This window comes from Cyprinus carpio, unplaced genomic scaffold (assembly GCF_018340385.1).
Source record: "Cyprinus carpio isolate SPL01 unplaced genomic scaffold, ASM1834038v1 S000006810, whole genome shotgun sequence".
Lineage (NCBI taxonomy): Eukaryota > Metazoa > Chordata > Actinopteri > Cypriniformes > Cyprinidae > Cyprinus > Cyprinus carpio.
In genome coordinates this window covers 91176-109940 of record NW_024879396.1, presented here as the reverse complement: position 1 = coordinate 109940, position 18765 = coordinate 91176, and the positions used below count along the sequence as shown (strand labels likewise).

Genomic DNA, 18765 nt, shown 5'->3' with positions numbered 1-18765 from the left:
GAACACCACTTAACAGTACCATGGTAATATTGTGGTTTTTCAGACATGGTAGTCACATGATTATTTGTACATGTATCATGGAAATACCCTGTTTTTTGGACTTGTAGCTTGGTAATATCATGATATTCCTTGAAATTCCTGTGAATATATTAATACCATAGTACATCAATATGGTAATCTTTCAAGCACTTGGAAAAAGTACTATTACAGTGTAATCTGGAGATGTACCATGGTACTCATGGTGTGTACAGTATAGTACAGTGGTATATACCAAATTTAAAAAAAAATATTTATAAATAATATATTTGTATTTTATAAATAATATTTAAAAAAAATATGTTAATATATAATTATTATAATTTAAACTATTACTTTAGTATGCTATTATAGTATTTATTAATATATTGAATTATGTTTTATTTTTATATTTTTATTTCAGTTTTATTAATTTTATGTGCTGCTATCTTTTTATGATATATTTGGCCTTACATTTATTTTTATTTCAGTTTTAGCTCCAGTCATTTTAAGCTGGCTTAGACTTATTTTATTTCAGTAAGTTGTCAAGGGAAAAAAATCTAATTTACAAGGTTTTTAAGTAGGGCAAAAATGGTTTTTTAAGTTTTCTTATATTATTATCTTTGAGTATTCAGCTTTATTTCAATTAACGAATAATGTTAGTTTTATCACTTTTAACAAGTGAAACATTAAAAAATGTGCAAAATAAAATATTATAAAATAATCATTTCAATATAAAAAAAAATAAAAAATTATAAAAAATAAAGTCATATATAATTAAAAAATGTGCAAAATATGATATTATAAGTTAATTCTGTGGTTTTTAAACAAAATATAATTTTCATTTCAATATAAAAACAAATTTAAATGATACATTGCAACTTAAAATATATGTAGAAATTTAATCTAGCAGATTTTACAGTACCGTGTAAAGGTATTAAAAGTAAATCTTATACCGTCACTGTTCCCTGCCTTATGAGATTTTCATTACAACTGTCTTTGTTTGTTTTTTTTGTTTTGTTTTTTTAAATAAAAATGTTTATAAGCATGAAAACAGCCATCTGACAGGCCTGCGTTATCATTCATCATGTCTTGTGTGAATTTATTCCATGTTTCTGCGTGTGATATATGAGCTATCATGCGTAAAGGAAACACTATTAATGTGTGTTCCAGTCAAACGCTGCTGTAATGAATCACTTTCACTCTGCATTGTCTCAGCGTAACAACAAAGCACTTTCACAACTCGCACAATTAATCAGGACCACAGTGTGTGTTAGTAATTGACTTAACTCTACCACAGCCATATCTCACAATCAAAAACAAAAAAACACCATACACTCATAACCTTAAAAAAAAAAAAAAAGTGTGTGTGTTTAGTCTGCATTCACACAAAGACAAGACGCCGAGGAGAAAACAGTGAAAATTCCGGCCTTGACTGAAGCTTGTCGATGTGGTATCTCAATACCTGAACCACAGCTTTCATATTCAGTTGAATAGTGTTCACATATAGACTATTTGATGCCATATTTGTCTCAGGAAAGCCACACTGAATGTTTTAAATTGCATAAATGTATAAAGAATAAGGTAAAGCTCTCCTCTTTGCATCAGTGTGACTTATACGCAATACAAAAATAAGATGAGCGAAATCATGGCCATATATTGGCTCAAAATGAGAAATGAAGCCAGACAGCGCTGAGCTGTAGGCCTGTGGGGTTTATGAATGGAGGCTCTGGAAAGGGCTGGGTGAAGGTCATCTGAAGGTCACATCCTTCCTCAGGGGGAAGTGACCCGAAACCGCGTGAATGAATTTGAGGAGCACACAGGAAGAGATCTGATGCCCAAGGCAAAGTCACACATACTTGGAATGTAATAAGGAATGAGACGATGAATCTCAATATATCTGCTGGCTTTATGGATATGATATACTTCTAAAAATTATATTTAAAAATGAAAAAATATATATATTTATATATGCAAATGGCAAAGAGGAAAAGATTTCATATCAAAAAGATCCATTTTCATTTTATTTTTTCATTTATTTTTAAGGGAAAAAAATATATAATTCAATAAATATTATGGCAACATCAACAAAAACAGACATACATGAACTTCAACACACAGAAGGCATTAAAAAAAAAATTACAGACATCCTACATTAAGGAAACATTGTGTTTTTGTTTTTTTAACAGCACCTACACATTTCTCAACATTTACACACACCAAAACTGTTTAATACTGCCTATGTGAAAACAAATCGAGGAAATTCTCTCTGACCCGTTAAAAACAATAAAAACGAATGTAAAAAAGACAGTTTTTGTTTGTTTTGCGTAAGTTTTAACGAAAAGTGCAACTACAAACATGCAGCAAAAGAGACTCTGCAGCTAGCTTCAAACTTCTGAAGATTTTGTTTTGAGAAACTTTCAGCACTACAAAGGTGAGACGCATTTTTTTTCCCCCACGGCTCTGCAAGGCAATATACATAGTCACAACAAATGTTTTTTTTTTTTTATTTGTTTTGAAAGAGAAAGAATGTGCATTAGTCATTTTTCTCAATCCTCTCGCGTGTGTTCAGAAGCAGACTGCATAGTTAATAGAGAGAGGAGAGAATGTTTTTTTTTGAAAACCTTTTTTATTTCTTCTTTCCTGGACTGGGCAGACAGAAGTGCAGATTTAATATGACCTTGAATTTGATTGTTTATTTATTATTTCAATAATTGTGCTTAAACAAAATTTCACAGATGTCAGAAAAGGCACAAATGTTCATGTAACATTTTACTGATGAAGACACTGTCCAATGAAAAGCTAGTTTTGTGCTATTTTAATAGTGTTAAACAATTATTTGTTACGGCGAATGTGATGTTATTCTTATGCAGCATTCACACTGACAGAAATTAAAATCGTTGGATGTCACCAACTCGTTATACTATTGGTTTCTTATATTTGTTGTTTGGTTTTGATGATCAGTTGTCCAAAAATGTACTGGTTGTTTAGTAAGTTTAGTAAGTCTGAAATAGGTTACATTCATGATATTTTAGCAGTAGTATTTAAATTAGCATGCTAACAGTGTACTGTGCTTTAGTTGTTAGCCTGATACTGCTACAGCAAGACATCTTTGGCCATTATGTCTCATCTTGCATTGTTTCTTGTTTTTTAAGAGTCCCACCCTAAGTATTGTTCCAGATTTGCATAAAGTTGAACTCTAAGCAGTCTGGCCTCAAATCACCAACCCTCATTGCAAATTAATGACTTCCAGATGCTTTGTCACTGCAAATGGCTGTCAGTGTGAATGCCCCTTCAGGGATAAACCGAATGCAAATGAATACTAAATGGGCAGGCCAATTCTCAAAGGTCGTATTTGCACTTCCATATACCTGGTCTCTAAAGACAAGCGGAACCATGTTCTTACAGAACCGTGAAAGAAATTCTCATTGATCCACCAAAAGCACTCAAATACACATCCATCATGCACTTCAGAAATTCAAACATTGAGTCATCCGACTTGAAAACCTTCCAGTTCTTTGGTTTTTCTTTTTCTGAATCCTAATGAACCGTAATGTGATTATGAGGAGTTCTGCAGAAAACGGACCGTAAGGAAAACGGTGCAAGTTCAAATATAACAGTGATACACTCTCTGAGCTTAGCATAAGAAAACGAAAACCACGCGCACACACACACACACTCGTGCTCTTGGTCTACAGAAAGAACAAAACAGACAAGAGGAGGATTGAAGGAGGAAGTGATCCGTAGCCACAGTGATACACTCTCGTTTCATATCCTCGTTTAGCTGTACAGACCCGAAAAGAAAGAAGCGAGAGTTGTCTTTATCTGAAATTTCGCCATTTTGGAAGTCATCTTCCCCTTCGCTGTTCCGCCATGTGACTGTTAATGCCAACCGAAACGTGCATCTTTTAAAAATAACTGCAAGCCAAAGCTCAGCGGAACTCTGGGCTCAATGGTTATGTGATTCTACTTCCTCCTTCCTTTCCTGCAGGAGAAGCTTTCAGAAGGAATCCTCCAGAGAGGAAGCAGCTTCACGTCCAGGAGCAGGAAGGAAGGCCTCCTATTGGCCGAGAGGGTGGTGACATCCTCCTGCTGAGTGGCTAAGTTTAGGAGAGGTGGTTGGGGCCGTAATATGGGTTTACGTCCGCAAGCTAGTCAAGTTCTGGCAACAAGAATTGGAACCCTCAAACTGGAGAGACCTTCGGGGACATCGAGCAAACACTCCCGCTCTCCACTTTTCCTTTCTTGCTTCCACAGTCCACCCTCACCGTTTCCCAGAATGAATCTTTCCCCCTGAACGCCTTGCATTACATTAGTGTGCAACTCTTTGCTTTGTCTTTGCGTAGGTCTGTTGCCACGGCAGCTAGGTCTGGTCGACTGGGCATATGCGAGATGCGTTTGGTGGAGCGTGACGATTTGTTGCGCTTGATGTTTTTGTTGTTCTTATTTACGCAAGCCAGTGTTGCCACATGGAAAATGTCCCGCACGCTGTTTTCTGACTGCACTGCAGAGCATTCGATGTAAGGTGCGGATATCTGCTTGGCCATAGCTGAACCCTAAAAGAGAAAGTGAGGATAATGAGTTTTGATAAGAAACGAGACCAACAATTAGTAATAAAATCACGATTTGCGGTCTAAGTGTTACGATTTCTACTTGCAATTTCATCAGAATTAAGTTTAGCTTTGTGCTCAGGAAGATTTCACTCTTTATCACTCAGACATTTAATGGAAGGATTAGATTAGTAACCTAAACCATTGAAATGTTGCCGAACTGCCCTTGCCGATAAACGTAATTACTGGTAAAGTAATAAGATGGGTGTTAGATATCAAGCCAAAGTTGAGTGTCTCACTGGCGTCAAACCACATTTCAAAAGCAGTTTATGAGAACCTCTCACCTGATCATATGACACTGGTGTCTGTCTGTGATTGGACAGCTCCACTAAAGTCGTGAGGTCTGTTCTAAGGTCTGACTTGCATCCGACGAGCAGCATCTTTGTGTTGGGACAGAATTCCTGGATCTCCCCTTTCCACTGTGAGAGAAAGAGACAAAACCAAAAGGGAAAGATGAAACCAATTGGCCTTGATCCATCGCTGTCTGAGAGAGGACAAAAGACAAGAACAAGTGTTTCCTGTTCCAATTCTCTAAGCATATCACATTCCATCCCATCCCTTTTTTTCACGAGCACAAAAGTATTAATCTTCATTGCTACTGGTAAAGGACATGCTTCCTGCTAGGATAAAGCTTGCAATGTAATGACTGCTTTTCAGGGTGTGTGCATCTTCCCAACAATGCTACAGGTGATCTGCATTCCTGTCCTTCCCAAACAAAGAATTTTATTTGTCGGTGTGGCATTAAATCACCGGATTTAATCTGGTGGGAAACAGGCGGGTACAACACAGTCATATAATTGTTCACACAGGAACACAGACACCCTACATTCCCTCATTCCCATGATCTTTTTGTGCTCACTTCTGGCTCCCAGAGGCCTCAAAGTCCCGGTAGACAACACTAGCTTATTCCACCAGGTACCCACGTGTAGCGTGATCGTATTTACAATTCTGCGACCTAGATCTCAACTGTTTTAAGACAAACCACCCGGCTGAACTTCTACTCACATGGTCTAGTCAATGCCAGCATAATACTATCAAACCAGGGGCCCACCCTAACCGAGTGAAACAGAGCCACAGGCCATTCCAGACACCTGACCCCAGACTGAAAGTCTACAAGAAGATATCCAACCCTTCTGAACAATGACGACTTTATTAGGATGCAACAAAAAGTGGGCAGATGACAAAGGATTTGTAGAAGTATTTCTCTGAATCACAGGCAAGGCATTTAAAAGCCAATTAGACTGTCATGAACCAGAGAGGACAAGCCTATAGTTTGATATCCAAGAAACTCCCAAAATTTAGTGCACCACACCCAAATTCTGCACCAGACGTTAGCGGTCATCAACAACTGTAACATGAAGGTATCTCCAATCAAGATTCTCAGGTGTTCATTTTGGAGCCCTGTTTTAGAAAGGTTGATGGGAATGTTGTTAAAGACCCCAACCTCACACTAAAATCTGATTGTCTGATGGGAATGTTGTTCAAGAGTCCAATCCCAGTCCTAAAATCTAATTGGTTGAAAGGGAACTTTGTTCAAAACCCCAACCCCAGTCCAATAATCTGACTGGTTGATGGGAATGTTGTTCAAAAACACAACCCCAGTCCTAAAATCTGATTGGTTGATGAAATGTTCTTCAAAACCCCAACTCCAATCCTAAAATCTGTTTGATAGGAATATTATTCCAGGAACAACAAAGGATGTTAATCAAATAATTTGTTTTACTTGTTTAAGTGTGTTGAATCAGTTATTACAGATTGGGAAAATGTTCACCTTCTTTAGGACGCTGTCCAGGGTCTCTGGTCGGCTGATGTCAAAGCATATGATGACGGCATCGGAGTCTGGATATGAAAGCGGCCTGACGTTGTCATAATATGGGGAGCCTGTAACACAAAAAGGTGGATTGGTCAGGAAGAACAAAGTTCACTTGAACATTAGCATGCACAAGAACTAGACAAGGATAGAGGATCTGTCTGGAGGGCCGTCAATATATTACTTAACCTCATTTAACTTTCACTCGGCGACATTGTATAGACAGTTATTTGAAAGCACTCATAAATTTTTAAACCACTGAATCCCCTTTTCAGACATACTAAACATGAAACTTTAACTTACACATAGATGCACACTTTTGCTTTAAAAAGGAATAAAGCTTTTAAATAGGTTTTTATTTATATAAAAAAAATCTCAGTACACAGAACACTTCCACTTCTCTGTCACTGGTGCACTGCTAAATAATGATTTACACAAGCACAAGATAATTCTTCAAATCCCTTAATCAAATAAAAATACTGATGCTTGCCTCAGCAAACACTGCTAATAACTAGACCCTCGCCAGATGTTGCGTTTCCCTCCTGGCTAAAACTCTGGAGATGTTTTTCTTTGTGAGGACGGTACAGTACAGGATTTACTCTGACAGAACGAAGCATTCTCGCCCACCGCTAACTCTGCCAGAAACGGTATGTACAATCCACACAGGACAAACACATTTATAATGTGCCAGATTCCAGGACAGACGTGGTGTTTAGGAGAGAGACAGAGAGAGAAAGAGGGAAGGGAGCGCTCTTTAGTTTGACAGAATGATAATTCCCAGTGCCAGAAGTTAAGTAAAAAAATGTGAAGTTGAAAACACATGCAGCCGCAGGACTTTACAGCTCATGTTTCAACCACAGCTACAGGCCAAAAAACGAACAACTCGGGCAACAACGTTTTACTGTTTCACATCAGATGTTTGATTGCTTTTTTTATGGTTAATCATTTAATCTCTAATTTCTAATGTCAACTAGTAACTACATCTGTATGTCGATCTAATTATGAAACTTATTTTAAATTTAGATCGTTTGAATGAAGTTTGTTATTTTAGTGTTTATTTTGTATATGTTGTTGTTCCTGCTGTTGGTTTTTTGTTAGTGTGGCCTTCTGCCTTTTCAGAGAGACACACAACATATGCCCACACACACTCGCATACATTAATATACATATACTCTATGGCAACCCCTACCCCACCACACAGTTTTCTCTCTAAACAGCTCACTAAACATATTAATTTTGTTTCTCTGTTATCAATACCAAACCCTGCTGTTTGTGTATAGCTAACTTATAGCTAAGTAATAGCTAACTGGAGCAACACACACACACACACACACACACACACACACACACACACTTGTGGAACATCATAGCTATCACAACACACAAACACACCACATTCCATAATGTATTTGTGTGTGTGTGTGAGTGTGTGTGTGTGTGTGTAGGATACTGTTAGCTGATGGATTCCCCAAGTGTTCAAATGCTTCTCCAAGCATGTGGTGACCATGTAAATGCACACACACAGTAAAGAATTCTTGGCAATTGGTGTTTTTGGCTTGGATCCCTCAATGTCTTCCTAATCTACATCAAAACAGACAGAATTATCAGACAGAATTATCTGCAAAGTACATTTAACCCCTAAGATGCTAATTCCTGTTTTTAAGAATTGCTAACACGCCATAACAAACTTTTACAAAAAGGTCTTTTAGAACTCCACATCAGTACATGAGTGCCTGCTGAATTTAATTTCCTTCGTGACTAACAAGGTAAGAATGATTTCAGAGAACATAACGGTTCACATGGCGCTTTTTTTCCCTAGTGGCCCACTACACAATAGCTGCTTTGTGGAGTACGAGAGCAAACCTTTCCTCACAGGAATGTGAGGCATGCAGGCCCAAATCTTCGAGGTTAGAAATATGATCCAGCTGACATTAGTTGACCAGCTTTAAGCAGTGGGTCTGACAGAGCCTGTCCCAGCAAGAGCCCACTGAAATGATCCCGGGAACGTTTTGTTTTCGAGGTCATCTGATAATGAGGTCTCCCCTTGCTGATAACAGTCAATGGTTGGATTAAGGAGGTTACATAGCAACGTCTTAATTCAGGACTTTAAAGAGACATGCAATAGCTGAATGATAATTATTTACAAAATAATCAATAGTTGAATGTACAAACAAGATTAAGAACACATTTATTTTCAAACACAATAAAAATAAAAATATATAATACAACTTATAAAAGGAAACTAGATTTGACATATTGCAAGGAAGAGTGGTACTTTTCCTGTGCAAAACGGAAATGTTATCTTATTGGCCAGAGTCCACCCATAAATCTCTAACATATTCTACTAGTAGTGAATCTTGACACTTTTCAAGATCCAATCAAATTTCAAGCCACACATTTCATTATTTCCCCATTCACTAGCTTGTTTCAATTTAAAATACATCACACTGAAGAGGTTTAAAGCATTACTTTTCTGTAAGGAAATATCTATTCCAGCTTTCAGCCCACAACCTCAGCAATTTGATCAAGAAGTCTAATAAAAATTTCAGCTGCAAACAAGTGACATCTTAGAAGGTCATCCTATCAAACTTGCTAATTCAAAGACACCATTCAATCGAACTATGTCATGACAGCATATCCGTCACCAGCTCTAGGGGAGCAAGGAGATAGGACGCTTGAGGAACAATGGACTGAATTTGGCGATATAATTATCCGAAACAATATGCTTATTGTAAAACTTATAACTCACAAAGGGACAAAAAGATCCCAAAGTAGAGTGTGCGTATATTGATTGATCATGGTCTGACTGGTGGATAAGGAACCTTTTGAGACAGGCATGTCAAGATCCTGGCTTCACATCTGCAGGGGGTTTTTTGGTCAATAAGTGTCTGGAAGAGTGGAGTTGGGGGAAGGGGTATGATTCCATGGAGGATCGGCTATTAGGGGATATACACACTCATACTCATGGCCATCGAAAGATCAGAGAGTATGTGGGCTCTTGTATCCGGTAGGGTCTTATCCTGACACTTGGCCTCTTGTGTATCACATAACACACAATACATGCACATACACTTGGGTTTCAGATTTAGAAGGACTTACTAAGCCATAGTAATCAATATACACAAGACAAGCCTAATGAAACATTCATGCAGCAGAATAGCAACGGCACTTTGACACTGGAATAATGACCAAAGAATACTCAGTTTTTCATTGGTGGGAGTGGGAATCAATTTAACAAACGCAACAATGGGCAACAGTCCTAAAAAAGATGTTACGCAAGGCTTGAGCTCAGTCAAAAGTTAAACAAACAAAAAGAAACACAATTGTATTCCCCTCTTTTGTATCGGACACAAAAAGTCTCGGTCGTACCCTTTCGGAAGCGAACTGTTTAAATTCCAAATGGTACGCATGTACTCTACTGTATCAATGGGTTCCATGGCAGATCAGTGACGGATGCTGCCAGCTGAATGGTGAATGGGGTCGTGACTCAACAGCTGATTGGTGGACAATGACAGGAGCAGCCAAGCCTTTTGGTTGATGGGGGTGGCAGCTGTTGCAAACAAAGCAGCACTTAGAAGAGATGCCAAGAAACTACCCATTCGGGCAATTTTGGGAGCAACCCCCAGACTGTTCAGAAAGACTCTAGGCAAAGAATTTGAGATTGTTCAAGGGCAAATAACCAAGGTTTCCTAGTCCGCATGTCTCTTTCTCTCATTATCTGGAATGTGCTCAGGTGTGTTCTGAACTTGTTAAATCCTAGACTTAGGCATTTGAGAGGAAAGACCACACACTGGGGAGACCTTGGAGCCTGGCTCTGACACAATAACTTACACTGTAATGAACAGCAGGCTGGAAGCCCACAGCTTGACACAAGCAACTAACTACATATCCAACCGCCAGCATCAGACGGGCGGTCCTGCCCGCAGACGCCCACCGCAGACATCTGTCAGCTAAACACACTCCTGTACCTATCACGAACCTAACTGATCCACTGGGCATTGAATTATCATCAGATATAGCTCTAGTTTGAGTCTAAAATGACTCTAGATTGAGGAAATGATTCTGGATTTAGGCAATAACTCTAGATTTAGCACTTCCCTGTTGAAAAATCAAGCATATGCTGGTTATTTATGTTTTGAAGCTTGGCTGCTAGTTTGAGCTGGTTTAAGCTGGTCATCGGCTGGTTTAAACTGGTCCTTAGCTGGTCCATATGCTGTTTTTTCAACAGGGTTGGCTCAAAATTTAGGCAAGTACTTCCAGACTCTGATTCAGGAAATTAATCCAGATTGAGCACAAGACTCCAAATGTTGAAATTTTCTTTCAGGATTATAGCACCACCTCTAGTTTAAGGGGAACAGAAAAAAAAAATGTAACACCTGGATTTATGATATAGGTTCACATTTAGGACGATTCATACTCAGAAAACTCTATATTGAGAAAATGGGAGATTTGCCTCTACATTAGCTCAGTTCTCTAGATCTAGGACTGATTCTACCATGCAGAAAAAAAAACTAGCAAATGTCCTTTTTTGGCAATGTCTGGATTGGTGCTGGCCACGCTGTTCACAAGTATCACATTTTGCTGATTAAGCTAGTTAAGAAGCCTAGACCTCCAGAATACCAGCACTGGAAACACAACATAAGCTAGTGACCAGCTGTGCTAGCCTTTCAGCAGGTCAAATTAGCACATGGTTCTTGACTTCAGAAATTACTCTAGATTCTAGAAGAAATGTATCCAGATTGAGAATTTAAGAAATTACTTTAGATTTGCAAACCCTGCTGAAAGTACCAGCTTGGCTGATTTGGTGTTGCTCTAACTGGCCAGGCTGCAAAAACATAGCTGGTAAAGTTGATCAAACATCATACCCTAGTTTGATGGCTTAACATATACTCGTGAAGGAAATATTTAGCACACAGCTTTACATTTCAGACCACACACAGCACCAAACAACCCAAACCCCCAGGTTCAGGTCTGAATGCAGTTTACCCCAGATCATAGCTAAGCTCCAAACAAGCCACCATCTAAAGAAGTCTGTCTGGCTGGATGCTTTACAGGGCCCGTGATTACCTCCAGACAGCAGGTCTGATCTCTCCTGGGTGATTTGAGCGCGAACTCTGGAAATGTACCAATACCCTACATTCAGACAGAGTGAGCCAAGACCCCACTCTCATTTGCCTGTGTGGTCACGGCTGTTTGGTTTTGTTAAACGTGTGAATTGCAGCACGACCCCAGCTGTGGCAACAGTTTCGGTTTCATTTGTTTATCCAAAACATCACTTACAGCAACATTCCCCGTGATGCCATCTTAACATTCCTTAAAAGTGAGGTGTCCGTGGATCATATTCCACAGATGGGTGGGTGGAGTGAGTGAGAGTGTATTTGCAGGATGTGTGTGTGTGTGTGTGTGTGTGTGTGTGTGTGTGTGTGTGAGATTAAACGCTTGGCAGGCTCTTGTACTGACTCAAAAACCGAGAATCGCCCAACCGCTCAGAAAATGAAAGAAAAGCTATTAAACAAACCCAGATTTTCCTTCAGGCATAAACATAAGAGCTAGCAATCACATCATTACCCTGCACAACACACTGATGCATCAAAATAATGAAATGTCCACTGGATTTATGAAGAATGACAACAAGTCTGGACATGTTTTGGACCAATAGCATGTAAATTAACTAAACCTACATAAAAGATACTAAATTAAGAGCAAAAAATTACTGCATAGGTCAAACTCTAAATATATATAATTTGTAACAAAACCCACAATGTTCACAACATTACACAATATATAGTGCATATAGTATATTTACTCTGCATATCATTTAAACTATTTATAGCTACTGAAGGGAGTCCACAAATTATTTTTTTGACCTCAAACTCGTTTTTATAATTATATATTAACTTATACAACTCCAACCAAAACTAAAGAAGATAAAGTTCAACATTAATACATTAATATGGGAAAATACATATGGCAGTATAGACCAAGCTTAACATGCAGCACTCAGTTTTATAAAATATGTAACAAGGAGTCCAAATTCTGGCTCTCTATCCACCCCCAAAGGGTCATAAGAAATGCTGAAGACCTCAAACAATAGTATATATTTAGTGCAAATGCAATATATTTGCACTATAAAAAGCAATTAACACTAAAATATCCAGATGCATGTAGCACAAATACATAATTTGAGACTCACCTGAGGTGTCCCACAGGCTGAGCTCTATTCTTTGCTTGTCAATCTCAAAACTTGCTGTGTAATTCTCAAACACAGTGGGTACATAATTCTAGGAAAAAGACACATGATGGAAAATTGCAGATATTACTAAACAGGTCTATTTTAAGAGATTAAAATGTAAAAATGAATGCACATGCTACAGAACTAAAGCCAATATCGTAAAGCGCAGTTGCGCATCCACTGAGTTTTACGCATCTTACCTCTGGGAAACAGTCCTTGGCAAAAACGTGGAGCAGAGCGGTTTTCCCACACTGACTGTCCCCCACGACCACGATCTTACATTTAAGGCTCTGACTCGGATCCATACCGGGCTGAAGGGACAGTTTCTGTATAGATCTCCTCTCCTTCATTGATTGCCTTTAAGCGCAAGTCCGCGGAGGCGCACAACGGAGAAGACGCACACAAACGCACAGTTTTCTATAATCACTCTGGAAAGGGTGCGGATTCCCTCTGTCCGTGTCCTGATCTCTCGCTCTCCCTCTCCTGCAAGGATATACATCAACTGCTTGAATTCCAGCCCTCTCACTTTTGGGGGTATGTGCTGTGTTTTATATGAGCCTGGTGAACCAATGGCTGTCCTTGAAGACACCCAGAGATCCTCCCCTTTCCTTCAGTAGGGAGAGGCAAAGAGCGCACCCTACAGACCTTGATAAATATGACTTTGCTTCTATAGCGCTATGAAACTCAGAGTTCCAATAACAAAAATAAATAAATAAACCCTTAATAAACTGTAATAGGCCTACATTTTAAATACAAATACTGTATATTATGAAATGTGGCTTTATTTATTACTTTAGATGGTATTTTATTCCACAAACATTTCAAATGAGTGAAATCAATAATATAGTATGGGTTATTTACAGTAAATCTTGTCAAAATATTTTTCAAATACTCCATGTACTTTCTCTCTCCATCTGTCCGGTTTTCAGATTTGTTCAGCTGTGATTTGAATGTGAAGTAATCAGTTATAAATTGTTCACAGGAGCAGGTGTATTTTAAGTGAGGCACAAACACATAAACCAGCAAGAGACCATTAACCAGTTTAATACCAGCAAAGTAAAGAGCAAAGGACTTTAAACCAGCAAACACCAGTATTAACCAGCAAAGGACCATCTAATAGAAACACAAGCTAAACACAGCAAAGGACATCTTAAACCAAAGCAAAGGATTAAACAACTCCATCTTAAACCACTTTGTTATTTAAACAAAGGAATGCTTAAACCAGCAAAGGACTAGATCAGATAAGGACCACCTTAAACCAGCAAAGCGACCATCCATTAACGCTTAAACCAGCAAAGGACAAGTCAAGTCATTAACACCATCTTTAAAGCTTAATACCATCTTAAGGCCACCTTAAACCAGCAACACAAGCTTTCAAACTTAAACCAGCTATAATACTGAAAAGGACAATAAACCAGCAAAGGAAACCACAATTAAAAGTTAATGATTAAACAGCAAAGGAACTTTGTTATTTGTTAAACAAGCTCTAATTTATTGTATAGTATCAGTATTAAACCAAAAAAACCAGCAATGCCGGGCTAGGGACCTGGTCCTTTGCTGGTTTATGCTTAAACACCAGCAAAGGACCAGCATCTTAAACCAAGCAGCTTACCAAGCTTAAAACCAGCAAAGGACCAGCGAAAACCAGCAAAGAACCATCTTTAAACCAGCAAAGGACCATCTTAAACCAGCAAAGGACCAGCTTAAAACAAGCAAAGGACCATCTTAAACCAGCAAAGGACAGCAGCTCAAAACCAGCAAAGGACCATCTAAACCAGCAAAGGACCATCTTAAACCAGCAAAGGACCAGCTTAAACCAACAAAGGACCATCTTAAACCAGCAAAGGACCAGCTTAAAAACCAGCAAAGGACCACCTTAAACCAGCAAAGGACCAGCTTAAACCAGCAAAGGACCAGCCTTAAACCAGCAAAAAAAGGACCATCTTAAACCCCTTACGAACCAGCAAAGGACCATCTTAAACTAGCAAAGGACAAGCTTAAACCAGCAAAGGACCACCAAAGACCAGCATAAACCTCAAAGGACTAAACCAGCAACGGACCATCTTAACCAGCAAAGGACAAGCTTAAAAAAACCACAAGTGACCATCTTAACCACAAAGACAAGCTTAAACCAGCAAAGGACCATCTTAAACCAGCAAAGGACAGCTTAACCAGCTATCTTAAACCAGCAAAGGACCATCTAAACCAGCAAAGGTCGCTTAAACCAGCAAAGCATGCTTAAAACCAGCAAAGGACCAGCAAAGGACCACATCCCAGTGTCAAAACATATCTAGCCAGCACTCAACGCTAACAAGTTCAGAGTGGTTGCTAGTGTTGCTTTGTGGTTGCTAAGGTGCTCTGGGCATTCTAGGAATGTTTATAGGTGGTTGGTTTTCATCAGCCAAAACTAATACAACAATCGCTAATGCTAAGTATTAGGCCTAAAGCAATACAGAATCTACCATGTCCATTTTCCTTGAGTGGAGGTGACACAAATAAAAAGCACAAAAGAAATGCTAGAATCCTGCTCGCTTTAAACCCAAGATTAATTTTCCTTGAGTGGAGGTGACTGCAAGAGAGAGCGCAAATGAGATCAGGAACTGAGATGAGGTTGTACATTTCAAACGTACATCAGCAAGCAACAAGTTGATATACACTGGAGAATGAAATGGAGAATTGTGGGAAACAGGTTGCCATTTGACATTTCCCCTAACCAAGACCTCCAAAACAGTCTCTCTCACACACACACACATACACATTTGTTGGGGCCGGTCAACTTTAAAAGGTGTCGGCTTGCACTGGGAATGGGAAACACATCTTATGTATCACTTCAGAGGGTTGTAAGTGGGCCATCAAGTCGTCCAAACAGACAGAACTAGTAGTGAAATATGAAATAAAAAAACTTACGTTGTAAATACAGACTGCTGTCTATATAAATTAAAATGTAAAAAAAATGCTTATTTAAAATTAAATAGAATTAAAATATAATTCTTAAATATAATTTTTAGTGTGTGAGATGTAAAATTAATTGTTAAATTAATACAGTCTGAAACATACCGAATTAGTGAAACATGAAATTAAAATTGACACAATTTATGTTCTAAATAAATGTTGCTGTCTTTGGATTAATCTGTGCTTAAGATTTTCTTTTTTTTCTTTAGAAGATTTTTTCTAAAGAATTTTTAGGGCGTAATAAAATTAATACTTAAATACTAAATTATAAATGTAATAATAATCTAGAAAGAGAGAGAATTTCCCTTTCAACTAGTAAAACAAAATACTTTTCAATAAAAGACAAAAATATCATATATATATTTATAGGCCATAAATCACATAATCACATAAATTATTACTTGAAAATAAATTATAAATATAAAAAAGAGGAAATCCAATTAATAAAACAAAAAATCTATCTATCTATCTATCTATCTATCTATCTTAAAACATCTAAAATATTATTTATAATACGCAAACTTTAACATTAAATAATACAATAAGCTTATTTTTAAACAATACATAAATAATAATAATTAATAATTAATTATATATAATCATTAAACCCACAAGTGTAGACATCTGCTATATTGTGTAGGAAAATGCTACATTATGGAATTTATTTCTGTTCTAAATAGAAGTTAATGCTGTTCAGCTCCCTGCTGCCAAAGATGAAGAATCTTACATAATATATAATGAAAAAGATTTCAACAACCGTACAGTTTACTCCCACTTTAAGTGATCATTTATTTTTATGATATGATCTTACAGGGTTTTTTAGGAAGGTTGAGGTACAAAATACTCCTGACACTGTGGAATGAACCCAGAGGCATTTCACTGGCTTATTATTCCACCTGTCAATCACAGAGTAAGAAAAAAAGACCAAAATCTGTCTCTGTGCTAGCTTTAAAATCTGTCCTCAGAGAATGAACTGTTCATTTAAATGTCATTAACAAGAAGTCAAGTTTCGTCAAGACACGAAACACAATGTAAATAAGCAGACGCTGCTGTAAAAACCGGTCTAATTAAATTAAATATGATGTGTCAGATTGACATGAGCAACTCCCAAAAACACCAGGTGTTTACAATAACTACACTTTAGCCCTGGAAAGAATGCATTTAGGTGCAGTTTATCAAAAAAAATTATTTGCGTTCACAAAAGGTTCACAAACTGGACTGTTCCAGAACTATTCATTCACAAACAGAACAGAATGATTTGTTTTCGAAAAGTGGAAACAATGATTCATTTACAAACTGGACAGAAATTTGTTCAGAAATTTGGAAAAAGAATTTGTTTACATTTTATTTTCAAGATGGACTGACCAATTTGTTCAACAAATCAGAATGAATGAGTCATTCACAAATCAGACATAACAATTTTGTCACAAACCAGACTGAAGGAATCGTTCACTAATCAGACTGAACAAATCATTATTAATTGACTTGAATGGTAACTAGGATAACAGCAAAGTATTTTAACATGACAAAAATTATATACTTCATCTGTAATTGTAATAAATAAACAGGGAAGAAAAAGCTAAATCAAATCATCAGGATTTGTCACTGCGGTGCTCAATCTGTGTCTCTGTTGGTGGCTGATTCGTGCAAGTTCCCTGTAATCATCTACATATGTGGCATTTTACACTTTTGATCCACAAAACGTGTGACAAACTGACTGGAGACTTCATACAGTGCTTGTGAGTTATGCTTGTGTGACAAGAGTCCCATAATTCCCTGGGTGTGGACAGTAGGGACAGAGGGGGAGTCTTTTGTGGTAAATCTTTCCCTGAGGTCTCTGATGTAGAGTCGAAGATGTGTCATTTGTCAGTGTCGCAACAATAAGAGCCAAATCTCATTACCGGACCATTCAGATCTCACTGTAGAAAGTCGACTGCATCAAAACGGCGCTGCAAAGATGATTGTTGGCCCGCAAATCTGGGAGCCCAGGACTGAACCTTGCGGTACTCCAGAATGAGGACGCAAATGATGTGGGGGGAAATGTCTGTGGTAAATGCCATTAAACTGCAGACCGTGAGAGAGCAAGTCGACAGCTGCAATGCAGATTTGCAATACCACACACCCAGATAACAGAGACGGAAAGGAGCTCGACCCACTTCCACCACGACACACACAAAACGTGATTCAGTAAATGCAGCAAAAATGTACTGCTTTCTACACTGAATAAGTTAAATAAGTAGTTCTGAAATTGCAAACCTGCATGATTTCCTTTTGTCTGTTTAACATAAAGAAGACGATTAGTAGAACGTCCAGGCTGCACTCTTCCATATAATGTAAGTGGATACAGACTCTAAAAAGGTTTTAAAAAGTATCATAAAAGCATGATATAAATGCATTATATTCCATTTAAATTATAATAAGATTTAATTAAAAATAAATGTTAAAATAGGTTTTTTAACAGTGACGCATTAAGCAAAAACGAATTTGGATATATAAAATGGTTTTATTTACTAATTTTACAATAAAAATATTTAAATATCAGTAAATAATACTGTAAATTATATTTTGGTACTTCTACTGAAATTAATTCAAACCTATAATGTATTACATTAAACCTATAATAAATTATATAAATAATACTTACAACTATAAAACGTTGACTCCAATAAAACATATTCATCGCCTAATTAACACCTTATTAACAATTTTTTTTGCAGCATAAACTTGATGCTAGTTGCACTGGGAACCAGTTTTGTACTGTGATGTAAATAATTAATACAGTTCTCTTTTTTTCACATTTAGTGACTTATTTTGTGTTATATCTGTAGTACTTTCTCATAGGGGGTTGCACAATTCTTCTTAATTCTCTATTCTTGTTCACTACTTTTCTTTCCATCCATCAGCCTTTGTTTGTACCAGTCTTTTGTTTCACCCTCTTTCTGTGAGCTGCAGAGGGGGGCCGTTCCCTCCGGAGCAACAGCGTGCCAGTCCCCGTTGACGACGGTGGCGGTCTGCATGTGTTTAAGGGGCTCAGTTGCGGTTCACGCGACAGGAGATCGCATTGGCATGCAGCCTTTGATCCTTTGAGGATTTTTAGAGTGTCCTCTGGTTTTAGGCAAGCATGTAAGTGTGTGTGTGCGTTAGTA

General features: G+C 37.7%; 1 protein-coding gene across 1 annotated transcript; it reads right to left on the bottom strand.

Moving 5' to 3' along the window:
• Positions 1 to 3649: 3649 nt before the first annotated feature.
• LOC109104583 (rho-related GTP-binding protein RhoE-like) lies at positions 3650 to 13205 on the bottom strand. The gene is made up of 5 exons (XM_042756192.1): positions 12868 to 13205; positions 12629 to 12716; positions 6397 to 6506; positions 4910 to 5044; positions 3650 to 4571 (listed from the first exon to the last, which is right to left on the bottom strand). The coding sequence occupies exons 1-5, from the start codon at positions 13015 to 13017 to the stop codon at positions 4323 to 4325; spliced, it is 732 nt and encodes a 243-aa protein (XP_042612126.1). The 5' UTR covers positions 13018 to 13205; the 3' UTR covers positions 3650 to 4322.
• Between the last annotated feature and the right edge of the window lie 5560 nt (positions 13206 to 18765).